This window comes from Mauremys mutica, chromosome 2, assembly GCF_020497125.1.
Source record: "Mauremys mutica isolate MM-2020 ecotype Southern chromosome 2, ASM2049712v1, whole genome shotgun sequence".
NCBI classification, from domain to species: domain Eukaryota; kingdom Metazoa; phylum Chordata; order Testudines; family Geoemydidae; genus Mauremys; species Mauremys mutica.
In genome coordinates, this window is record NC_059073.1 from 113462495 (window position 1) to 113489010 (window position 26516).

General features: G+C 42.9%; 1 protein-coding gene across 1 annotated transcript in view; it reads left to right on the plus strand.

Annotated features, from left to right (window-relative positions):
* JARID2 (jumonji and AT-rich interaction domain containing 2) overlaps nucleotides 1-26516 on the plus strand; it is a 315297-nt gene that overhangs the window by 270201 nt on the left and 18580 nt on the right. The window contains exons 7-12 of the mRNA XM_045005897.1: nucleotides 1914-2931; nucleotides 7329-7825; nucleotides 13632-13724; nucleotides 14287-14405; nucleotides 14600-14670; nucleotides 23040-23154. Of these exons, the coding sequence (XP_044861832.1) occupies nucleotides 1914-2931; nucleotides 7329-7825; nucleotides 13632-13724; nucleotides 14287-14405; nucleotides 14600-14670; nucleotides 23040-23154 (1913 nt within the window). The remainder of the gene's footprint in view (nucleotides 1-1913; nucleotides 2932-7328; nucleotides 7826-13631; nucleotides 13725-14286; nucleotides 14406-14599; nucleotides 14671-23039; nucleotides 23155-26516) is intronic.

A 26516-nucleotide genomic window follows, 5' to 3' on the forward strand; every position in this document is an offset into this window, starting at 1 on the left:
CCCAGTTCAGTTTGAACTGTGGGTGTCAGAAGTTTGGGTTGGTTTACTTTGTTAGATTCTTCCAGTTGGTATGCATCACCTTTTCATGTTCTCTGTATGTATAAATATCTCCTGTCTGTGTGTTCCATTCTATGCCTCCAAAGAAGTGAGCTGTAGCCCACGAAATGGCTGAAATAAATTTGTTAGTCTCTAAGGTGCCACAAGTATGCCTGTTCCATTTATCTAAAACGCTCACAGGGAAATCTGAAACCATCTGGTAAACAGGTTCTCCTCAGAAGAAGCTGGGCTTTGGTTTCTCTAACGGCTGGAGCCATGTGAAGAGGAGAATGCTGGCTGGTTTTAAAAGGGCACCATTCCAGCTCCAGACTCTGGAGAAACAACAGCGAAACTGTGTGGAGAGAGTGTGTGTATATATACAGTACAATCCAGGGGGCATAACTAAGAGGGAGGGCTTGTCTTGTAGAGGCTAGAGCAGCGGAATGGGAGTCAGAACTCCTAGGTTCTCCTTACCATTCTGCTGATTTCACTGTGTGACCTCAGCAGGTCATTTAACCTTTTCTGTGTCTCAGTATATCCAGTAATAAAATGGTAGGCTGACCAAACAGCAAGTATGAAAAATCAGGACAGAGGGTGGGGGGTAATAGGCGTCTATATAAGACAAAGCCCCAAATATCAGAACTATCCCTATAAAATTGGGACATCTGGCCACCCTATAAAATGGGGGTAATAATACTTGTCTTTATTGCAGAGGGATTATGAAGTTTAATTATTTTAAAATGGTTTTGAAATCCTTGGAAGGACATTTATAGAGGTGCAAGGTATTAACTGAGTTCGGGTTAAGCGTGGTTATACAGTATGAGCATCCATTGTCGGTACGTATATAGAAGGTCCGGGCTTTGGATATCTGAGGGTTTTTTTGCATTCTCATAAACTGCTGATGCCCAGTTGATGATAAGAATTTAAGGCTGCAGTGTTTAAACTTGGCTTCCTAAATTAACTTGCTTTAATAGAAGTGACTTGGTTTTCAGAAGTTCCCTTGGAAGCCAATGATCGCTGTCCGTGCTCCGCACTTCTGATGGTTAGGCTGTTACTTTTAGTTTCCTAACTGGGTTTAGATGCATAACTTAAAGCACTTGAGTTGGATAATATGATGCAATAAAATATACTGTATAGAAGTAAAACTGCCCAGATATAAAACTTAAACAAGTATCAGAACTACTGTACAAACTTCTATTCCGTATTAACAATTTTAATAGAGTGCCTCCCAAAACTCAGTATACATGATAGACTGGATCCTTCATGGCCATCGTGATCTGTTGGGTACATAGTATTTCAGAGATATAGACAAACAGATGTTTGTGTTTTGAATATAAATTTCAGATTTGTAGATTTATCAATTTCAGGTCAGTAAAGGGGGAGGGGGGGAGTGGGTGGGTGCTCTGTGCACCTTCCGTTGATGTTAACCAGCCATGTCCATCTCACTAGTTATAGTAGGTACAGGAGAGTGGCTAGTTCTTTTTAGTTACAGACTCAAGCATCCGTCCTCATGATGCTATCAAGGACTTTACAGTAGGTAATGGAATGGAGTAGTGTTCTTAACTAGAGATGCATGAGTCAGGTGACCCTCTCCTTAAGGCAGAGATACCTGCCTCATACTCTGAGAGCAGGCTTGACTTTATTTGTTTTCAGTTCTGGTTTTGTTTTTAAAAGTGTCCAGATCCTGCTCTTCTCTGGGTGAAACCTGTGAAAATGCAGATTGCCCTAAGGGGCCATATCCTGCAGCCTCATTAGGAGTCAGGTTTGCATGATTTGGTTTTCTGTGGGTGTCTCCATTCAAATAGTCTTTTATTAATTTACTTTTTGTTTTCTCTTTTCTTCCTTCTGCTTCCTCTACAATACTTCCGGCTTTCTAGGTTTCTAAGGTCAACGGAATCACTCGAATGTCATCTCCAGGTGCAAATGCAGCCAGTGCCAAAAAGATGAGAGAAGTCAGACCTTCACCATCCAAAACTGTGAAGTACACTGCAACAGTGACAAAGGGAACCGTCACATACACCAAAGCCAAGAAAGAACTGGTCAAGGAAACCAAACTAAATCACCACAAACCCAGTTCACCTGTTCACCATACAATCTCAGGGAAAACAGAAAGTAGCAATGCAAAAACCCGCAAACAGGTGCTATCCCTTGGAGCGTCCAAGTCTAACAATATCGCTGTTAATGGTGTCAAGGTCAATGGCAAGTTGAACCAAAAGGCATGTACTAAGGAGGTGGGGAGACAGTTGAGGGAGGGGCTGCGCAATTCTAAGAGGAGGCTGGAAGAGACGAATCATATAGACAAAATACAGTCACCCACCAAGAAAATGAAAGGGGCGGTCAGCTTGACAGAAGCTGCAAGCAAAAAGGCAGCTGTGGAAAAGCCCTTGCTGAATGGACATGTGAAAAAGGAAGTGCCAGAGAAGATTCTGGAAAGAAATAGGCCGAAAAGAGCCACTGCTGGAAAGAATACGCCAGGGAAACAAGCACACAGTAAAACTGAAAATGCCTCCTGTGAAAATCATTCTACCTCTCAAACTGAGTCCTTGCACAAGCCACATGACTCAACAGGAAAGCACGAAAAGGGTAGTAGCAAGTCTGGGTGGGCAATGATGGATGAGATTCCCATCCTTCGGCCCTCCGCGAAGGAGTTCCATGACCCGTTGATATACATTGAGTCAGTCCGAGCTCAGGTAGAGAAGTATGGGATGTGTAGGGTGATTCCTCCTGCAGACTGGAGACCTGAGTGCAAGCTGAATGATGAAATGCGGTTTGTGACACAGATTCAGCACATACACAAGCTCAGCAGGCGCTGGGGACCCAACGTGCAGCGGCTGGCCTGCATCAAGAAGCACCTCAAATCTCAGGGCATTACCATGGATGAGCTCCCACTCATCGGTAAGGGCTGTGGCTCCTGCAGGCCTTTTGCTTCAGTTTATAAGCATTGTGCAGTAAATTTTGTGCTTCATTTGATTTTGTGATTAATTGAATCCCTGTGAAACTGCAGGACGCTGGATTTTCCTCTGTTTATTCATAGACCAGGTGCCATGCAAGTGGGTGCAGTGCAGGCTTCTCCATGCTGATTCACTTAAGCACATTAATACTGCCTGATGCTTCATTGATTTTACCTAGGGCAAAAGACTTCATAGGTGTCTCTACTCAAATTTCAAGACCATCTCCTTTCCCTCCCACTTACTTATAAAAATAATAAATATAAATATTAAGATTCTTGATCTAAAGTTACATTGGAAGTTTTTAGGGGTTTTCCAAAGATGTTTTCGGTTACAATTTCTGTAATGCTGCTAAACTAGAAAATGAATCTTACTTTTTCCATCTCCAGAATTCCTTCTTTCAAAAAAACCAATCAATCAACCAGCCAAACAAAAAAAGGTCTTTGAACTGACTTCTGTTTGGTTATCCAGACACTTAAGATCACAAATTTCTAGTGACCTGCAGACATTTAACAACCATTAAGTGTCAAGAATAGGCAGTAAAATGTGGTTCATTGCAAAATGGCGGTTTCATTATTTCTCCCAGCAGGTAGCTGCCATGGCTAATGCCTGAGTGAGAATCGTTTATTTAAAAGAATTCTTGGTTTATAGTCTGCTGTCAGATATGACATAAGTATCAGAAAGGTGACAATGGCTTGTAAAGAACATACATGCTAGTTAAGGAAAACGTTTTAATCTTTAGGAAAATTATCTTTAAATCTGCTTTTTCTAATCAGCCTAGAAAATATAATAAATTTATCTTGGTTGCTTCAAATTTTTATTTAACACTTCTTTTTTAGTAACTTCTAACCAAGTTATAACTCAGAGGCCTTTAACAGTACAACTTGAGGCACTGCTTTTGTAGCTGAGGCATTATTCCCTGGGAGGCTGCTCTGCATATTACTTAGTTTAAAGAAAGCTCCTTTCTTTCTACCTCAAGTGCACACACCATTTTTTTCTATGTTAAAAGTTTATTTCAGTTTTCACAACATAAATCCATGAAAAAACAAGAAAACAAACGAATTCAGGCATTGCAAGATTATAATATTAACCAAGAACTCCTCTGTAATGTGCAGTACAATATTTCAACAGGATTTAAGAAAAAGGAGTAAGGATTAGTGTATTCTACAGTACAATGCCTGAAGAAAAGTAGGATTGCTGTAATATTAAGTTGTGAGATCAAATACTCAAAAGTTCAGGGAATTCCAAAAGTTAAGATTACTCTAGCAGAATTAAATTGATCCTTTGGCATTTCTAATATCTGTAATGGTTGTATGTTAATAACAAGGAGTATTAAATTCATCTTATGTTGGCAAGGGAAAGTGGAAAATACAACGTGTGCAATATGGCAACATTAACACCTGTTGATGCAACATTAACTTTTTGATTAAATTTCCTGGCTCTTGTTTTACCTGGTCTCACAGCTTTAAGATTGTGTTACTGTTAATCTTTACACATTTAATTTCCTACATCTTTTAAGTTTAAAATTAAAACAAAATGTTGAGGAGAAGGGAAAGAGAAATCTGAAGGTAATCAAAGCACATGGATTAGAAATATATTGGCTTCAGCAGTAAAGACTTTAAATTCTTTGAGATAACAAGTATGCACAAATGCATACTCCTGCTGTAAGGACCAAATCCCATTTCCACTGAAGATCATTGAGTTTTGCCAGTGACTTTAGTGGGGCCGGGATGTGGCCTTAAATGCATACCTGAAGATTTTTTTTACATTTTTTTTCACTGAGTTTGAGTATTTCAGTTTTCATATCCCAACATTGTCAAATCAAAATTAAAAAAAAAAAAACTCGGATGAGACTCCTTAGTTCTTGCAAAGTCTCCAATTTCAGCTATTTGCTATGAGCCCTTTTAAAAAGAAAAAAGGGATTACATTGTTTTTCATCAAACTTAAAATACATATTAACCTGCAGGCAGAGGCCAGCCTTTGGAAGTTTCACCCTAAAAATGAGTGTTTCAGAAAGTTATGACCATGTGAAATGGAGTTGTAACTGAAACCATTTAACAGTCTTTAACGAGGGCAGGTGTTACAAAGCACCCACAGTAGTACAGCATACTTATTCAGTGAGAGAACTCAAGCTCTGACATTCTGAAGTAGCTTCCATCTTGTTGTGCTTGAGAACATTCCATTTTTAAGCATGTGATGAAGTGTTTTGAGACTGGTGATTTAAACTGAGCATGCAGATATTTGTGTTGTATTACAAAGCTATTTAATATGAAATGGAGCCATTAACGTAATCTTTCAGAATTGAAGGGATGTTACTCAGCTTCATACAGATCATATACCTTCCATTTGTTTGTCAACTGTGGGCATGAGCAAAAAAGCTGTGTGTTGCTTGAGTGCTATTTTATGTAAAGGATTAAAAATAACCGAACAAAAACCTCTCAAATTTGTTTCCTTTCTCCTATGCTGTTGCTCTCACCACCCCTCTCCTCCTGGGTGGAAGTTGCACTACTTTAACTAGGAATACTTGCTAGATAGGACATACTTTTTCTGCCCTTTGACCCTAAAGCTTTGTCAAACACTTGGAAAATCGTTGCCTGTTGTTTCAGCACCAGTACAAACTATCCTGTGGTCTAGGCACAGGCATTTTTGTCATCTACCCAGTGATGTGCTATCAACATTTTAATAAGGGACTCCCCCCAAAAATGTTCTACCTCAGTTGCAGCACTGTTGATAAACTTTGCAAAAATTTTCCATGTGTCTCCATGCTTCTGAGCCTCGTCACTGAGTTTGCCTCAAAGGAAGGTGCTGAAGGGTAGGGGAAAACTGTCAAGGAAGAGAATGGGGGAGATCAGAAATCTGAGAACAGCTATGAAATACTGTAAGACAGTATGGCTAATTTGCAGGAGATGCACACATACAGCTCAGATGCTATGCTAAAGGGCATAGTAGAAGAATCTGAACAGGACAGACTGTTGATTGGGCTTGAGAGGAGGTAGCTATCATCTCAGCAGTGGAGGAGTCATTTAGAATGATGATGCTTCTTTCTGTTTCATAGTACTGTTTCCAAGCCATATTGAATTCACATTAAAAGACTGCTAATCCTTAATGTTTCCATGACTTTCTCAGAATGGAAAGAGGAGATAAGGATGACTTGGGAACAGTGTTGATGATAGTAATGTTGTTTGTTTAGTTTTTCCTATAGCATTGTCCTCCTTATTTATGGGCAGGTTTTGGTCAGTTTGTGAACCTTTTTCTGTTGATGGTTAATTCTGTCCTTTGAATAAATGTGATACTGAGGTTTTCTTAAACTTTCCATCCAAAAATAAAAATTTTAATCATTAATTTGACTGTCTTTATGCTAGAATTTAAAAGCTTTTGTATAGTCTTTATTTTTTTTCTTTGATTGAAGTTTCCCAGAAAGTAATGAATCATTCTCCTGATGGTCTTGCAGTTTCTAAAACTAATACACAGTGTAAAATGCAAATGACTGTCTTTACTAAATGACTAGAGGATGCCACTCTGTGGACCCATCTGGAGCTTTTTACTTTAGATCAGTCACATTTCATCTGTTTGAGTTGACAGAAACATGTTTGTGATGCTTATGGAGATAAGAATCTCAATTTTCCTCAGTTTTTCCTCCTGGTTTTCCCCTTGTTTTTGTTTACTAATGTAGAAAAATGCAGTTAATAGTAATACTTAGCTTATGTAATATTTTGAAAGTGTTGTACCAATGTTTAAAAACTCTGCACTACAGTTGTATAAAGCTGGCTGGGAATTTTTTTGTTGTCGAAAGTGCTGATTCATCAAAACCAAAACTTTTTGCGGAAACTCAGTTTTGACTCAAGTTCACTGGGAAGGTTTCTGAGTGGATGAAATTTCAGGGAGGGTGAGGAGAGAGAGATTGGGAGGCATGCCCTCAGAGTAGCTGGGTATTGTTAGGTCTCCTGTATTCCAGGTGAATGCCCTATGTTCAAGTCCCTGCTCTTAATCAGGCAGAGCTAGGGCTTGAACTTGTGAGGTGGCAACTGAATCCAAAATGGAGGCCAAAAGTAGCTGTGGGGAAGGTTAGTGTGAACACCAAAATATGATCCACTTAATTAATAATCTTTGCAATCCTAGTATCTTAGTCAGAACTTGGGCACTTTAAAAATGGAAACACTGACTGTTCTGTTTTCGTATCTGCACTACTGAGGATTTTGAGGAAAATGGAGTGTCCCACCTGAACAGAATCTGGTATTATATAAGTAGTAAAGAAATGTTGAATGCAGACTGCCAAAAATTTTCCTAACTGTTTCCTGTGTTTCCCTCTTCCCTCCCCATCATCCCACACACACGGACTTCCAGGAGGCTGTGAGCTAGATTTGGCCTGCTTTTTCCAGCTGATCAATGAAATGGGCGGCATGCAGCAAGTGACTGACCTCAAGAAATGGAACAAGCTGGCAGATATGCTACGCATCCCCAGAACTGCACAGGACAGACTAGCAAAGCTGCAGGAAGCCTACTGCCAGTACTTGCTCTCCTATGACTCCCTCTCCTCTGAGGAGCACAAGAAACTAGAGAAGGAAGTCCTGCTGGAAAAGGAGATCTTAGAGAAGAGGAAAGGCCCTTTGGAGGGACACTCCGAAAACGCCTATAAGTTCCATTCCTTGCCCCGGTTCGAGCCCAAAAATGGACTCATCAATGGTGTGGTTCACAAAAACGGCTTCCGTAACAAGTTGAAAGAAGTTGATATCCCATTGAAAACGGGCAGGCGGCGACTCTTCGCTCAGGAAAAGGAGATCGAGAAGGAGGAGGAGGAGAAGAAAGGAATTCTTAGCGACTTACACAAGTGTATATACAAGGTAGAAAAGACCACTTCTGCTGATTTTCTTCTGTGAAAGCATTGAAGCAGATGTTCTCTGCGCTGCACTGTGGTAAGACCCAGCTGGAGTCAGTCAGTCGGGCCACAGTGTTGTTCCAGCGTCAATGGCTGGACTATTAATTGCTGCAGGCAGTTTGATGAGGAGGTATTAACTCCATCCTGATCTTGCTGGGGCTTGACAAACTAGAAAATGTTATTTTTGTGCTACATAGAACACTAGTCCCCCTCCATCTACGGAGTTGACTCTTTTTATAAGAAATACACTAAGCAATTATCCTAGCAGACACAACATTTGTTTTCATTTTTTAGTGACAATTAAAGTAACGTTCCACTCTCTCACGCCTGTTTCTTGCCAGTTGCTCAATGAGCAGAGTACTGCTCCCCTGATAGAGCCATCAAAACTAATGTCGCTAAAAATACACAAGATTTAGAAAGTGCGAACTGAAATGCAAACGATATTTTCAACTGTGATGCCAAATTTTGCTAAGCACAAATGGTCACAATGCTTGTTCCTCCAGACTTTAAACACATCCGTTTACAAAGGATTGTTGTCTCTTTCATTGTATTTTATTGGCAGCCTCCCACTATTGAGCAAGAATTGGCATCATAGCTTGCAGTGTACGTTTTAGTTAGATTAAATTGTTTAGCAGTGCTGAGAGGGAGAAATATACAGTACTTACTATCTGTGGCAAGTAAGCTGCTATACCACTCTTCACTCCCCAATCTCACTCCTGTCACTATGAAATGAAAACAGGTAGCATTCCCAGTGTTACTGTCCAAAGTCGTTTTTGTTGAGCTATTTAGAGACTGACTAAGCTCATGAATTGCATTTAAGAAAGTTCATTCACATTTCTTCTGCCCAGCAATGCATTAGAATTTGTCAGCTGAAGAGCTTTCTGTTCTGGGGCTCCCTTCTCACTCCCGTGTTAAAACAAACTGTCAATGAGGTTTCTGTCACATTAAAAGATACAAGCCTTATCAAATGGCAGCTACATTAATGTGCATAGTTAAAAGGCCTTTTTTGTACTTAATATCTTGAATTTAATAACAAATGAAACATGACTAGAACATACTGAGCTGCACATACAACCTTAACGAAAGGGAGAAAACACCACCCCACTGCTTACCAGTATAAAATCCCGAAGTTGCATTTTAGAGGGAGATGAGAGATCATACACAAAAAGAGTGAATCTGTGCAGAGAAATATCCTAATCAGCCAGTAGAATTAAGGGAGAAGTTCAGGAATGAACACTCTAATAATGAACCTGAACCTGCTATGTTCTGAATGCCTCCTGCAAAGTGCTAAATGCTCTTAAACTCTCATTGACACGCTTTCAACACCTTGTGGTAGGCTCTCAGGACTTTGCAATATCAGACCCAGTATAGAATCATAGAAATGTAGGACTAGAAGGAACCTTGAGAAGGCATTCTGTCCTGCCCCCGGCACTGTGGCATGACCCAAGTACAGGTCTAATGAAGTTAAATAAATGTACTTTTAAAATGTACATATGCTTTAGCACGTAAACTATTTAAATATTAGTGAACTTCAGGGCTGACATGATTCATGCTGCCTTCATCTACCAAAGGCAGCCAAGATACAAGAACCAAACCAGACAGGAAGTCTTGAATAACAGGGTGGTACGATAGATAACATTGCAGCATGATTTCTGCTTACAACCAAACTTGCAATCCTCCTTAAAACCACACATACAGTCAGACTCAAACCTGTTTGAAAATTGGTATGGGCCAGGGTAGAATATTTAGTACACATTTGAGAATGTTTGCTCAAGGGGGTCCAGAGAGACAGCCCCCCAAAATATGACCACCTAGCCTTAAACTCTGGTTCTATTACTAAAATCACAACGTGTTTTATACTTTTCTGTACAGAGGTAGGGGAAAAACATGCAGTGAGAACTGGTGTCTCACATGGAGAACAAGCTCTGAAAGCTAACTCATTTTTGGTTTTAAGATTATATTTTGTTCTTGGCTCTGCAGAATGAACAGCTGCCCTGCTGTGAGTCAAGTATGGCTGCCAGCCATAGTGTGCAGATGCCTTAGCTGAGCTGTACTATTTATGGATTAGAGCTAAGGTGGTGTGGTTTCATTATGAATGAAACAGCACTTTAACTGCAGATTCCCTGGCTTGCATATGTATGTTTGCTGGGGGGAGGATGGCATTTCTTGTCACACTAACATTCTTTTGAGAGTATGTGAGAAGACCTTAAGTGAATATTTCCTAATATTTGAGTTTTTAAGCCTTATGTTCCAGAAGGGTATAGGGATAGGAAGGTTCTATTGTGTGACAGCAGCCTTAGCTCCATTTTAAGAAAGGTTTTTGTAAATTAATAGATTTAGGGCCGGAAAGGACCATTGTGCTCATCTGTCCTTGCCTACGTTACGCGGGTCATAGAATTTCACCCAGTAATTCCTGCATCAAGTCTAATATCTTGTGGTTGTATTGGGGCATATTTTTAAGAAGAGACCACTCGTTTTCAAGTACGTTCTCACCAATGCCATACACAGAAGTAATAAAATATTTTGATAAAATACTTGAATAGTCGTTGGGCCAGAGAGAGAGAGTGTGTGTGTGACTCTGTGGCCTGGTGGCTTTAGAGGTGGGAGAACCCAAGGTTCAAGTCCCTGTTCTAATGACTAATTATTTTCACAAAGTGAAACTGCTTCAGCAGGAGATATTGATACCCCCATCCCAGAAGAGCCAACAGACTGGTGGTTAGGGCACTCACCTGGGAGGGAGAGACTGGGGTCCAGTCCCTGCTCTAGAGCTGGGATTCAAACCTGGGTTTCCCACACCACCACTGTCCCTCCTTCGCATGCCTAACTCCCCTGGCGAGTCTAGCAGGAAAAAATCTGGGTTTGGGTGTTTTGTTTGGATAATGACAAAACAATTAGTTTAAACCAAAAAAAAATCACTAAAAATGGCACAAACTCACAAAATGTTTGGTTGACCTGAATTTGGGTTTTTCAGCAAAAAAAAAAAAAAGTTTTTTGAAAAATTTCATCTAGCTGGGCACTCCTGACTTGAGTTAATGTTCAGGACTCTTACATCACTATTAAGGAGAGAAAAGGGAAAGTATATGAGCTAAGATCAAGTGTAAGTAGTCTCTTGGCCTATCCAAGGCCGTGATCAAGTGTCTTGAAGCTTTTGGTCTTTTGGCCTCAAGATGAAAACCTTGTCTGTGTCTCTTGGACCTTGAAGTAAAAATATTAATGAAGTATCACAATAGAATTTTGCCATTCAGCCGTTCTTCTGTTAAGGCTCCTCACTGCTTCAAAGCTTCTGCTTAATACTTCTAAGTTCCTAGAGGATCCTTAGTACACCTCTACCTCAATATAACGCTGTCCTCAGGAGCCAAAAAATCGTACCGCGTTATAGGTGAAACCGCGTTATATTGAACTTGCTTTGATCCACCGGAGTGCGCAGCCCCACCCCCCCGGAGCACTACTTTACCACGTTATATCAGGTTGCGTTATATCGAGGTAGAGGTGTATTAACTGTTCAAATCTTCTCAGGGGCCTCAAAAGGAGTTTTGCACTTCAGTAATAATTTTGTATTGTGAGTCTGTTTTCAGCCAGCTCCATTTTAGAGCGCAAAGCCTTAAAATATTTTCTCTGAATGATCCTCAAGAAAATGGTGTAAATTTTTAATGTAGAAAGCTCATCAGCCCGTATATGTTTTGTGACTTTCGGGCTGAGGCAGAAGGATGTGAAATTTTTGATGGAAGTTCTTGATTTTCTCAATCTTTTAAATGATTCTGTCCACTGTTGTATGTAGGTTTCTTCCCTGTGATAGCGCAACCGCCCAACTCAGAATTTGGAGGACATAGTTAATTTTGGAGCATCCGTCCTGAACCCTATTCTGTTTTGTATGACAAAGTAGCAGGCAAACAATCTTAAACCTAAAAAGCTTCTACAGAGCATTTGTTAGCAGCTAGTCCTCAGGGAAATATATGTACAAGTTTGAAGACTGTTTGTAGGAGCAGAACAATTTGAGGACTTGTTTTAAAAGCCTGCCACAATAAAAGATTCACAAGGGCAGTAAAAGATGAAGGAAATTGCTCATTGTATCACAGGGCATCCAACTCTGAAGTTTAAGAGAGTCTGGGGCCCTGGGCATTTTACAGACTTCTTGTAGCAGCTAATTGCCCTGCATTCAGTTTAAAACAAAACAAAAACAAAATGTTAGGACCCCAGATATTTTAGCAACAGACTTAATCTCTTATAGGGAAAAAAAACTGCTGTGTAATTGTTCCTAGTTTACTCTTGGGTAGAGTTCTTGCTCAAACTAAGCAGAAATACAGTCTTAGCAATTTAGCAGATCCTGTTTCAACATTTAAAAAAAATAAAAACAAAATAATCCATCTGATTAAACGGTCATTTACCAGAAGTTTAGATCCCGGGGTGGTGGATCTTAGGTTTTTCTTTATTTTTTGAGAGGAAGAGGGTTGGCAAATGTGAAGGAAGGTATTTTGGTGTCAGAGGAAAAAGAGATAGATATGGGGACAAGGATAAACTTCATGTTTGTAAAGCAGAAATTCCTTTTCAAGTCTTGTACTTGGCCTGGCCTATTACAATTGGTACACATCACCATGACCAGACCAAAATATTGCAAGGTTTGGTGGCTAAGTGGCTGTCGTCCTTCCTGTCCCTTAGCTTTTTAAGGTTATTTTCTTAGTCTAGAGTGATGGAAGAACTTGAATCACTCAGATATAGGCTGCATTTTCACCAGAGGGTATAGGCAGGTTCCAATATCCCCAAGCCTTAAAGGGAGGGCATGTTTCCTGTCTCCACACGGTCTCTCTTCCTGTAAGCCTTTAACTTGGTCTCAGTTAATACTAACATAAAAACACTTCTGAGGCTTATTTTACACATTTCCAAATTTCCAACTTTGGATCATACACTGAGAACTTGACCTCCATATTTTACTAAGATTTTTGGCAGTCTGGTTGCAGATATATGAAGCACCGGTGCTATGTCTTCCTATGGATCTCTATTAGGTTGAAAATGTGTTTATTATTATATGCATGTGTGAGCATCTAATAATATAAGCATAATATACACACGAAAGAATATTGAAAAGTTTGCTCTATAGAAACAGAATAAGACAGTTCCTTGTCCCACCCAGCTTCCAATCTAAAGGACATCATGCAGACAAAATAGTGGACGAAGGAAGCAACACATTTTACTATTTTGCTTTTGTAACCTCGCACACACCCCCGCCACCGACCCACCCGTACCAATCCCTGGTCTTAATAATCTTGAACCATGCCTAGCTGCCTTGTTGTTGTTGTTGTTGTTATACATGCAATTACTGAATATAAAGTATAACGTAGCTCCAGCTCATCCTTTTTGTGTCCACCTGTAATGCATGTTCTGTCCTGAACAGCATCTGTTTGCACAGAAAAATAGGTTAAATGAGTTTAGGAAAAGTGTTTTAACAAGTGAGATCTTAAAAATGGAAACTGACTGGGTGCAAGTTTTAAAATATCATCTGCATAGGCTCACTTGCTGTATCAGCTGCTGCTTGCCATGATAAAAGCTGGAATCCTCTACTGCTTTTAATGGCATTTGAGATACTTGCTCCAGGAAGAAATGTATGTTAGATCAGTGGACTGTGTTGTACTATTCTTAGAGAACGTTCTGTCCTTTCCCCTCTCCCGGTCTTGGGCTGTGTAAGGTAAGGTTTGCACAGTAAATAACACTGGGGGGGTGAGGGGTGGAGGAGCCATTTTTATTTTCACTTTTAATTGTACTCTCTTGATTCACAGGGTAGGTCTGTTTCTTTAACAACCTTTTACCGGACGGCAAGAAACATCATGAACATGTGCTTCAGCAAGGAGCCTTCGGTGGCTGAAATAGAGGTGAGGGGCAACAGAGCACCTAGGGATGGGAAATCTTTCCGTATGTAGGATTTAGGGATGACTCTGCAAAGTTAAATCGCAAAGTGGCACAGTAAACTGGTTGAAGGTGTCTGATGCAGGAAGAGAATGAAGATGTTATCTCTGCTCTTCCCTCTGACATTACTTAATATTGTCAATAAAGGCACTGACAAGTTAAAGACAGGGAGGAGGGTTGGTTGGACTTGTGGTTGAAGCACCAGCATGGGAGTCGGGGGATAGGAGTTCTGTTCTTGTCTCTGTGAAAGTCTTCCTGTGTGAGTTTGCACAAGTCATTTCACCACTCTCTGTCTCAGTTTTCCCCATCTGTAAAATGGAAATAAACAGTCTCCAAAAGGGATGGTAAGTCTTCATTCATTGTTATTTTTAAAGTTCTGTATATCCATCTCTAAGAGGAGATTTTTTTTTGGAGCAATGCTGAGAGTATCAGTGCACTGTAACCTTCTGTTGATTGGTGAACATTTAAAGGAATTTTCTCACTCTGTTCGTTGGACTAAACATTTACTACCGCCTTCTTCTGCTATAGCAAGAGTACTGGAGGTTAGTGGAACAGAAGGATTGCCATGTAGCAGTGCACTGTGGGAAAGTGGATACCAACACACATGGGAGCGGCTTTCCTGTGGGAAAATCTGAACCATTCTCAAGGTAAAGTTAGATAAATAATCTGGATTTTTATAGCATTTTGCCTGTTATGCCACAGCTCTTCTATTCAGTACAGAAGCCATATAAGACTATAGGTCAGAACAATGACTACAAATGTTTGAGATGTAGAGCAACTATAAGACCAGTTTGTTTTTAATGTTGACCCATAACAACGTGTGTATCACTTCATTCAACAGGCATGGGTGGAACCTTACAGTCCTTCCTAATAATACAGGATCCATCCTGCGACATCTTGGTGCTGTGCCTGGTAAGCAGATTCCCCCCCACCCAGTGTTCTATGTGGTATTAGAAGTCAACAATTTTGGCATTGTCTGGAGTGGCCAGAATCAATTTTGGTTGGTTTTTTTGTTCTGTGCAATTTTTACTGGAGAAAGCCATTTGTACCCACTGTTTACAGTTAGAGGTGCAAGTGGCATTGTACATTTTAATGATTGGGATTGTCATGGCTACAGGGTGAACAGTGCCTTAGACACCATTCAGTCCCTTACATGGTAAGCCTGGCTTCTTGCACCTTACTCTGGGTGGAATCATGCAGCCCACCCACTCTTAGTTTCCAACCATGTTAACGACACAGGCCCAATTTGGTTTTGACATGTGTGAGTTTCTCTTGGGGAGCCTTTCACAGCATACGTTTGCAGTGACACAGAAACAGCATCTGCAAAACAAAGTATTATTTATTCATTCCTCAAAGGTACAAAGCATGTAGAGCAGTGGTCCCCACCGTTGCGGTGGTCAAGCGGCCGGTGCTCGACCGCCAGCCAGGATGCGGGCGCATTTAGATGCCCCTGTGGGCGCCATGGTGCCCGCGGGCACCGCGTTGGGGACCCCTGATGTAGAGCAAAGAGTAAAACAATAAAAGGCCTAAACTTATGCCTTACATAAGCAGGCAAGGGAAGTTTAAGTACCTCTCAGCCCTGCTAATTCCCTCTGTGGCAGGGAGAAGCACACTGCCCTGTTGCAGCATGTTCCCTGTCTGTGTGCCTCAATCAGTCTGTTAGCTTTCCCCGACATACCTTGAGCAACCTCTCTTGGCTCAGCAATCCCCCTCCCCCACCCCTTTTCTAGGGTCTTTGAGATTTAGGACTCCCTAGGATTCCAGTCTTTTCGCCTTAGGAAGAGCAACCCATTCCAGCCGGGAGGGAGCTAGACAAGGGGTATTCTGCTTCCGCCCTTCAGAGCCTTCTCTTTGCCATTGTTTTGCTTCCTGGTTGGTTTCCCCTTTACAACTGCCTTCGATTTAACTCCTGGCCTTCAGGCAGGATAATGTCACCCAGATAAACTGGGGGGCATATGATACCTGTAAAAAAAAAAAAATGCAAATATGTCCCAGTTCTCCACAGGATACCAAACAAGCCTCTGCTTGTTGCAGCATTTATAGCCATGTTGGGTGGAGACATGATTTCCAATTTATCCTCAATCTGTTCTGTGGAAATGGGCACTTTTCCTAGACCTAGCAAGGTGCTGATTTGTTTTCTAACCCATATGGATGGACATTGCCCTGGAATATTTTGTGTTTCAAGGCATAAAATGTGATCTGTAGGTTCAGAATTGATGAACAGTTGGGGCCATATACCTGTGGGCACTTACTTCTCCTTGTAATATCTCTTTTAGTTATTACTTGTACATCTGTGTCAACATTTTGCCCAGGGTGATGAATGATTGAGATATTGCTTCCGTATTTATAGAATCTAGAACACAATGCCAGGCAAAACAATGACAAAATTTACTGTGAATATTCATTTGGACTTCATTCAAGTTTTAGTGGTTTTAAAAAAAAAGTGCACTGAAAGCCGAATTCGCAATCACATGTACAAATATCAGTGCTGGAGTACTATCACAGTCAGAGAACAAGTACCGTTTCAAGTGACTTATTTGACCAATCAAAACTAACCTTGAATTTTGGGTATTGTTGATCAATCCATAAAGTAGAAAATTAAAAAATATTGGAGTAACTAGTGAATTCAAGGCCATTGCAATTGCCTGTTAGATATTTTATGAGCTGAAAGAGTCTAAATTTGTTTAATATATTATTCTTTGTGAATTATTCACTCTGCTGTGGTAGAGACAGGAAGTTCTTCTTCAAGATGCATTGTCCATATATATTCCACTCTTGAGTACTGGGCACATGTGCACCAAGTCTGGATTCTCTTGGCCAGTGGTGTCTGTTGAGGCTGTGCTTCCAGCGGAGGACATAAAGGGTGGGTCAGCCCCAACTGCCTCTTGCTTCCTTCTTACCTCCTTTGGGTATGAATTGGAACTTAGTGTCCCAAGTCTCTTTGCTCCACTGTGAACGATGAAAATAGTTAGTTAGTGATTAGCTTTTAGTATTAGTAATGAGATATCATTTCCTTTCTCCCCTTTTTGCTTGCCTGTGAGGGGAGGGGAATCACTCTCTCTGGGTATGGCTACACTGCACTGAGAGGTGTGATTTGGGGGGAGGGATAGCTCAGTGGTTTGAGCATTGGCCTGCTAAACCCAGGGTTGTGAGTTCAATCCTTGAGGGGGCCATTTAGGGAACTGGGGTAATCCGTCTGGGGATTGGTCCTGCTTTGATTCTATGATTGCAGCACAGGTTGGCATACCCATGCTAGCTTTACTCTTGCTAGCATGGCTAAAAATAGCAGTGAAGGTATGGCGAGATACATTGCAGCATGGGCTAGCAACCCAAGTATGGTCCCCAATGGGCTTGTACAGCTCATGTTGCCACATCGCCACTGTTATTTTTAGCTGCCCTAGCTAGATTTAAGGCTATGCCTACGTGTGCTGCAGTCACACCTCAGATTGCAGTGTAGACATACACTATGACTGAACAATCCAATTCAAAAACTGCCCTTTGTGCAATGCCCCTAATTGATGGGCACAGCGAATGAATATTGCGTCTCGTAAGGGGCACGTTACCGAGAGACATGCCATCTGTAGATCCTTTTCTAAGAGAACCCAGAGAGCTAGAGAGTCTTGCTTAATAAAGACATTTCTTTTGGAGAAATCTGTGTTCCTTCTCAGGCTCCAGGATGCCCAGGGCGGAAACCTCTGAGCAGTCATCAGCTACTCATGGGGCTGAAGTTCCTGTTTCTAAAGATTAAATCTCCTGTCGGGTAAAATGTCAGTTGACAGGGAAGAAAGACCACAAGGTTCATAAAGAAAAGAGACAGATTCCTCCTCACCAGGTCCTTTACTTTAAGAGCCACAAATTGTTTCTAGTCTCAGAGGTCAAGTGTGACACAAGGCTGCAAAACGGTCCCACTGGCACCCATTCAGGCACAAGTCTTCATGCTTCAGGAATGTGTTTTGTCATACTGCATAAATGCCTGGTTCTGACTCCTCAGCACCAAGGCTCCTGGTTCCAGTGCAGTCTACTTAATTTGACTTCAGTGCTAACATATTCACTACCAAAATCCAATACAGCGTCAAAAGACCTATTGGTCTCCTTGGTACCAAACTGCCCACTACCAGTGGTGGGGAAGGTGCCTCCTCCAAGAACCAACAGCTGCCCTGACACTGGTACTGCACACATCTACAGAACCAGCTAAAGCACATTCCGTGAGGGCTTCCGCACACCAATTGTTACAGCTCCTGTTCTGGGGGGATATGCATTTTCCTACTCTGAAAGCACTAGGGGAGGTTTCACCAGGTTGTTCCTTGCTGTCTAGGTATTCAGGATAGTTCACACCCGAGAGAATGTCATGGGCTGCTTCCTATTACTACAGACACAGAAGTTCAAGAAGGGTTACTATTCTTTGATACCCAGCCCCTTGAATATCTGCCATTTTGCCAACCAGCATTGTTGGCCTTATAAGGCTCCAAGGAAAATGCATCATGCTGAAAGGCCTGCATCAGCATTCTAGTTGAGTGCTAGATCTCAACCAGAGCTTTACAACGGGACATTACAACTAGGCCAACTGCTCCACTACCTGCAGAACAGACTGGTCAAGGCTCAGATGAGGAGACCCAGACAGAAAACCATCCTGCCTTGTTGGGATTCTGTGAGCAAATTTATAGACACATTTCCCCAAGACAACATATAACATGTCTGAGACAGCTCACGGCACATGTATCCCTACAGGCATCCCTACATGCTGCAGATACAGCCTCTAGATCAGGGGCTCTCAGCCTTTTTCTTTGAGGCCCTCCTCAACATGCTAGAAAAACTCCAGGGACCAGCGAGGGGCCCTCTGGACCAAGGGTGGGACCCTGGGGCATAGGCATAGTTTGACTTCTATGGGGGGAGGGAAGGCCGTCAGGGCTGGGTCCAGGGAGGGAGTCCCACCTCCAGCCCTTGACTCATCTCATCAGGACACCTCCCTGTTGGGGGCTGTGTGCGGTGGCTACTGTGAGGGCTCTGCTGGGCCCGGGAGCTGCCTGGGCAGCTCTGACTGGCTGCGTGAGCAGTCAAAGGAGGCTGGGAGCTGAGGAGCAGATGCAACCGCAGGCACCAGCAGCAGATGGGGGAATGCCATGGCTGCCCACTCCATGGCACCATCAGCCAGAGGAGCAGTTGCCCCTCATTGCCTGGCTCTGTCTTCCTGCCTAGGATCTGGCCAGAGGGTGGGGCCTGAGAGGGCCTAAGGGAGAGGAGGAGGTGGGGGGTGTGGAGCTGCCCCCAGGACTACCCCACTCAGGGTAAGGCACTGCAGCTTGGGGGACAACACCCTTGTGCCCCTCAACTCTGCCCATGGGCTCAAGGTTTCTGCCTGAAGCCCCGCCACTCCTGGCTTCAGAGGGTGGGGGAGCTTGGGGTTTCAGCCCCACACTGCTCCCGGTTTCAGCCCCACAAGAGGTGCTGGGGCTCGTGACTTCAGCCCCATGCCACTCCCAGCTTCAGGGTGGTTAGAGGGCTCAGGGTTTCAGCCCCATGAGGGGTGTTGGGGCTCAGGGCTTCAGCCCTGTGCCGCTCCCTGCTTCAGCCCCATGGGGGACACTGGGTTTCAGTGGTGGGGCTCCACAGCTCCCCTGAAAGGGCTCGTGGACCCCCGTTGAGAACCGCTGCTCTAGATTATGGCCACATCAATTGCTATGAGTAGATTCTCCTGGCTCCACAGTTCAGGGATCCCTAAAGCTCAAATAACAGTTGAGGATCTCCCCTTTGAGGAATTTGAACTTGTTAGTGTGAAAACAGATGAGACCTAAAGGCCTTGTGTGCCACACTGAGATCTTAGGAGTCCACACTCCTGCACCAAAGTGTAAGCAATGTAAACACTAACCACAACAGAGGCAATCCCTTTGCCCTCAATACAGGCACTCAGGAAATGTCTGAAATTTCCCAGAAGGAGGTCATCAGGATCCACACCGCCCTCTCTGCTGATTAACCTCAGTTGACATGAAGGCAGCAGATTTGACTTCTTGGTCTAAAGCAAACCCCTTTGGCTCTTCCAATTATATCCTCTTCATTTGGGAATAATTTATTTCATCAATGGGTTCTGGAGCACCAACAATATTGACCCCTGGGTCTTGGAAATTGTAGTTTATATGTTATTCTGTACAGTTCCAGCCCTCCCCAACCCGCCTTTCCCATCCCTATTCAGGGACCTCTCTCACTGAAAGCATGCTATATCAGAAGGTGCAGTCACTTCTCAGTCTTGGAGCAGTGGAAGAAATTCCTCAAGAACACAGGAGAAAGGGATTTTACTCTCATTATTGTCTGACTCCCAAAAAGAAAGGCAGCGGACAACCCATTCTGAACCTCAGACAACTGAACACCTTCATCTGCAAGCTCAAATTCAGGATGGTGACTCTGGACTCTTTAATTCCAAGCTTAGATCAGAATAACTGGTACCTAGCTCTTGACTTCCTGGACACTTACTTCCATATAGCTATCCTGCCTGCCCATAGAAGATATCTCAGGTTTCACGTCAGCAATTGCCACTACTAGCACAGAGCATCACCATTTGGCCTACCAACAGCACGAAGGGTATTCATAAAATGGCTGGTGGTGATGGCCACTTACCTCAGGAGAGAGGGAGTCCAAGTTTTCCCATATTTTGATGATTAGCTCATTCATGGGAAGTTGTGCCAGCAAGTAATAGACTCCATTTAACGGACTCTGCAACTGTTCGCCTCTCTATGCCTTAAAGTAAACAAAGAGAAGTCAATACTGACTCCAACACAAAAACCAGAATTCATAGCAGTCATGCTGGTCTCCCTAACAGTGATGGCTTGTCTACCACCAGAGATTCCAAGTCATACTAGACGTATCTGCCGACCTGCACGTTTACCACACAATATCAGTGAGAACTTTTTGACTGCTAGGACACATGGCCCCTGCAGCTTTGTAATTCAGCCTGCCAGACTTTTGTTGCATGCAAGGGTGTTTGAGATCTGTACTACGCATCAGCCAAGCAAACATTACCTGTCCATCCTAATACATGTTCCACCAGAAGTCCTGTCATTAAATTGGTGGAAGGGGTCCTTCAAAGTCTGCAAAGGGACAGCCATTCTCCCCTCCACTACCATCAAAAAAATTGGTGACAGATTCCTTTACTTTAGCATGGAAAGCCCATTTAGACGATCACCAAACACAAGCTACATGGACTCCTCAGGAAGCAAGGCTCCACACACATGTCCTGGAGCTAATAGCCATTTTATGTAAACAAGCAGTGGGGAGTAAGGTCTACTCCTTCATGTTAAGAGGGTGTACATCTTTGGAACTTTTGTATCCATCATGAAATTACTCTGAAGGCTGTTCATCTGCCAGGAATACAGAATGTGCTGGCAGATCACCTCAGTGAGCAGTTTTCAAACAACTTTTATAGGCTGATAGATGACAACATAAGACATCTCTCTCAAGTGTAGTCATCCCAGCATACACCTCTTTGCCAGAAGAGTAAAAAAGAAATGTCAGAATTTCTGTTTTGGAGGGAGACTAAGTCAGGGGTCATTGCCAGATGCATTACTGATTTCATGGTCATCAGGCCTCCTGTAAGCTTACCCTCCAATTCTGTTCATCTGCAGTGCTTTCAGGAAGCTCAGATGGGACTCTGCCATAATGATCATGGTAGCTCCAGCGTGACCAAGACAATTCTGGTATCAGGCCTGAAGAATCGCTCCATTCAACCATCAATACATGTAGCTCTCCAACCAGAGGTCATAATATGGAGGCACGGCCAAGTCCTTCATCCCATATTCCCTACACTTCACAGCATAAATGTTGTCTGACTTCAGTAGAAAGAACCTGCTCATCTGCAGTACAGAGTGTCCCTGTCCACAGCAGAAAAGACTTTACCAGACATACTTATGCTGTGAAATGGAAGAGATTCACAACACCACCAGTTAATACCATCTCAAGCAAAGATTCTAGGCAAACTGGACTATCTCTGAGCTTGTTAAGGGGTCTTCTAGCAACCGTCTCAGCTCTCCACTGTCCATTGCAAGCAGCTTCTACATTCTCACACCCCACAGTGGCCAGATTCTTATGAAAGTTAGAGAACCTCTCCCTCTTTGGGATCTAAATATTGTTCTCACCGGGTTAATAGGCCCACCTATTGGACCTTTCGCTATAAGTTCTTTCTCATCTTTCCATAAAAACAGCCTTCCTGGTAGCAATAACATCATCCAGATGAGAGGGGGAGATACAAGCATTGATGTCAGGGCCCCCATCTCTGATTTTTCATAAAGACTGGGTGTTATTGAGACTTCATCCTAAATTTTTCCTAAAGTAGTCTGCCTTTCATTTAAATCACATTATTCTCCTTCCTCTATTTTTCTCTCTCTCCAAAATACATTAAAATAAAGGTGAGGTGAAGCTCCACACTCTAGATGTCGTAAGGGAATTTTTATTCTCTATAGACAGAACTAAGCCATTTAGAGTATCCCCATGATTTTTCATAACCTGTGGAGACGGGATTAAAGGACAAGCTATTTCAAACAAAGACTTTGCTACAAACTTCTGTAGATTCGTAAATATATCTCTATCAAGGAAGGTCGCTGCTCACTCAAGTAGAGTGCAAGCAACCTCAGTTGCTTCTTTGAGAAACATTCCCATCCTAGTCATTTGTAGGGCAGCTTTTTGGGAGTTCAGTGTATACGTTTACCCAGCATTATTCTATCATGGAAGTGAGAATTTTGGCTGTCCTACACTCATTTTTCAGGTAGACTGCAACACCCATCTCCTGGGATCTAGGTCACTTCTTGTGAGTTATCAACAGTAGAATATACACGGAAAAGCTGTTGACTTACTTATAGTAACTGCTTCTTTGAGATGTTTTCTCCATATATAATTTCACAACCTGTCCTTGTTCCCTGCTACTATAAAGTCTGTTAATATCTGGATTCTGTATTGATGAAGGAACTGAGGGATGGGTAGGGCTGCCCTGCCTGTTATGTGCTTGGTGGGAGGTGCAAAGACATTCAGGGTGCAGGGATGGCCCCAGCACCGCTGGCCAGGATAATTCAGACTTGAGTGCATTGGGTGCATGTGTACCAAGAGTAGACTATATATAGACAACATACCTCGAAGAATCATAGTTACTGTAATGTTAGTGACCATTTCATTTAAAACTCCTGAGTCAATTCAATGGAGAAGCAGGCTTTTCAGCTGAAATGTGTTCCAAAAATGTCATTTATTTATTTTTAATTGACATTCTAATCCATTCAAATTTATTTTTAATTCCTGTATTTTAGGAGTGACAATTCCTTGGCTAAATATTGGCATGGTCTTTTCTACCTCATGCTGGTCTCGAGACCAAAATCACCTTCCATACATTGACTACTTACACACTGGTGCTGATTGCATTTGGTGAGTATCCCTGCAGTTTGTCCCATTACTCGGAGCCCCAATGGCTCTCGATAAGAAGGTTGGAAGCTACTGCATTATGGCTATTGCATTTTGCCTGAATGAGTCACATCAGGAAATTAAGTTTCTGTGATTACAAGTTTAATGGGAAAGTCTATCACATTTTATGACAAGTGGTATGGTATAAACTAAGTGGAAAAACCCCTTCTAAAGGAAAGGGGTTTAATATTTCTTCCATTCTCTGTTTTAGGCTATTTAGCAGCAAACAATTTTTGCCTTTTGTAGATTTCACTCTGCAGAATGTTTCTGAACACCTGGAATCCAAATGACAGCTAGTCAAGGCAGGATTTCCTTAGACTGATGTGTAGAGAGATTTCAAGCCAGCTCTATATTCTCTTTTCTAAGGTGACTGATCCCATCCTTCTGCTAAACTGTCCCCACTCTTCTACTTCACAAGGTATCTTGAGACTCTGTAGATACCAAACCACATACATATTTTTTATTTGTACCCAGTGATACCTGCCTTTGAAGCCACATCCTTCTAACATTTTGATGTGAATGGTTGCAAGTCTGTAACTTCTTGTAGCCACATTTTGTGTTTTGTGGGCACCTGTTGAAAATAAGTTTAACACATGATCACACATCTGCTTGGAGGTGGCTGCTGCTCACTGTAGTCATTACACAATATTGGTCAGATTGTAATGGAAGTACAGCAGCTGATAGTGGAATCACTGGAAGCAGATGGTGCCAGCATTTAATATACTTATGTGTTATTCCTGTAGTACTATGTTATCCTGAAAGGATCTTCTCTACAATAAGAACAGTATAAGCAGCTAAACTTGTAGACCTTGATTAAACAAAACTGTAATAAAGTAATTAAGAAACCCCTTGATTATAACATTTTGATGCATGGAGGCTGAATTATAATGGCTAATGATGCTTGGCATATACCATAAATAGTACTTTAAAATGCTTTGTAAGATTTCAAGAAAACCAAACATACAGAGATGTTCAGTTACCCTCTTAATTACTAATTAAAACTATTTAAACTCTTATCAGTATTAATGGTGCTAAACTTGAGCTGTGGTTACGTGCCGAGTTGTGTGAATACAGGTGAGTTTGTCACAGCTAAATGTTCCTACCAGGATCTGGGTCCCATTGTCCTAGGAACAAACTTAGAATAAGAGGCTGTCCATGCAATGAAGAGCTTACAGTCAGTCTAAGACAAGACAGATCCGTAACTGGGGAAAGAGGCAATATACAATCAGAGTAAATTGTAATGCCTTATAAGTGTCATGTGAATTCTATTAATTTTATAAAAATATTTTTGCGGGGGGGAGAGGATGGGAGAGGAGGTTGTTTTTCAGATTTTATTATAGGCAGAGCTGGTGGCTCTCTCTACAGTTAAGGTTGCCTAAGACTGTTTTTAGTTGTGTAAAACTACCAGACTTTAACTGTTTGGTCCCATGCTGGCTGTCAGCCCCAAGCTAAATTTGTTTGGAAAGTTTCAGCAAAAGCAATGAAGATGGTCCTGAGAATGAGATTAGGGAAAAGTACATTGTTTTGCAAGCGTTTAAAAAAAAAAAAAAATCTGAGTCTCCTATTTTTTTCCAGAAGCTCTAGCACCTCCATGCTTTTAAGCAGTGATTTCGTATTTGGCAGGGCATGACCTAGTGTCAGGGATGTGCCTGTTGCTGTTCCCATGAAAATCCACCCACCTTTTGACTAAGTTGTAAGCCTCTGAAAATTGCCATTTGTACATGCTTAGTAGAGATATAGAGGCTGGTTATTTAAATTCCATGCTCCAGGCCCGGGCTGAGGACTTTACCTGCAACTGCTGCTCCGAGCCACCAGGGGCTGTTGTGGCACCAGATATAAAAACTGAGAGCAGAGGTGTCTCTCTCCTGTGCTCTCAATTCACCTGCTTCTGCCGTGGTCCCCAAACTTTTTCTATTGCGTCCTTCCCCCCTCCCTGGTCTGTGTCCCCCCACCCCCGCAGCCAGGGTGGGGGGATGAGAGTGTGGGGGGGGGGGCGGGGGACTGTGCTCCGGGGGCAGGATGGGGGAGGGGGAGCTGCATTCAGGGCAGGATGTGGGAGCCGCTGGTACATCTCTTGCCGGAGTCATCCCTGAGTGCATCTCCAGGCTCCAGCAGCAGCTCTTCCCACCCCTGGCCCACAGTGGCAGAGGCCGGTTACTGTGGGTAACTGGGCTTTTAGTGTCCAGTCAGCAGTGTTGACCGGACACTGCCAGGTCCCCTTTTTGGTTGAAAACCGGGCATCTCACAACCCTAAGCTAGGGCCGGGGGCCACAGCTGGGAGCCAAGGCCCGGAGGGGAGCCATGGCTGGGACTGAGGCCAGGGCCAGAGCAGGGCTTGGTGGCACTCCCTTCCCACCTCTAGGGGAGCTGGCCTAGGTCCGCTGCAACCTCCGTCCCGGATGTTCCTCTGTGCCACTCTAGGGGGGCACACCCCACAGTTTGGGAACCACTGTCCTCCTGGCACCCAGCTAGCATTGAGGAGAAAGAAGTACCCTAACTCAGATGCTGAGTGATGAACAGAGTTGGGGTGGTGAAAACTGGCTGTGAGGGTGGATAGGAGCCAGGGCCAGCCCCTCAGTGTTTTGCTATCAAGGGGGGGAAAACACGTTTGGTGCTCTCCTCCTCCCCACTGAGTGGCTGAGAGGATTTTAAAAAAGCCATGTGGACCAATGGAGCAAAAAAGCTGTGTTAGAAGCAGTGGGAACAGAGACAGAAGGGGAGAGGCTTTGTGTGTGGGGGAGGAGGGGAGAAGAGGGGATATAGTAGGGAACAGACATAAAAGGGTGTGTGTGTATTATAGGGCATGGGTGGGTGAGGACAGAAGGCACGAAGGGAGTAGCAAAAAGGAAAAACAAAGGGAAAAATAATGGTGGGGAAAGAGCTATGGGGGATAGGTGGGATGGATGGAGAGAAGCATGAAGGGCAGTTGGAATGAGACTGGTGAGGGAGTGGGTGGAAAGAGGTTGGAAGCAGCTGTTTATTGTCGGCAGGGAAATCTGTTCAGAGTAAAGTCTATAGAAAGAAGTCTGACATCATCAGTGTCCAAAGGTTCTTACTGAAACTGCTTCGGTAGCAGCTCTGACTGGCATGTTTCTGGCTGCCTACACCCTGGAGTTTTCCTTCCTTTCCTGAGCCTACATGGTTGAGAGCAGGGGTAGATTGCATGGGGCCTAATGTCTCAGATGGGTCTCATCTTTCTCTCTCCTTTCTAACATGGAGCTGCAGTTGAAATATGGCCCCTATCTGACTACAATGTGTTTCTAAACACATTCCAGGTAAGATTGGGTCAGTTCAGAAATCTGATGACAGAGATTTGGAACCCAAGT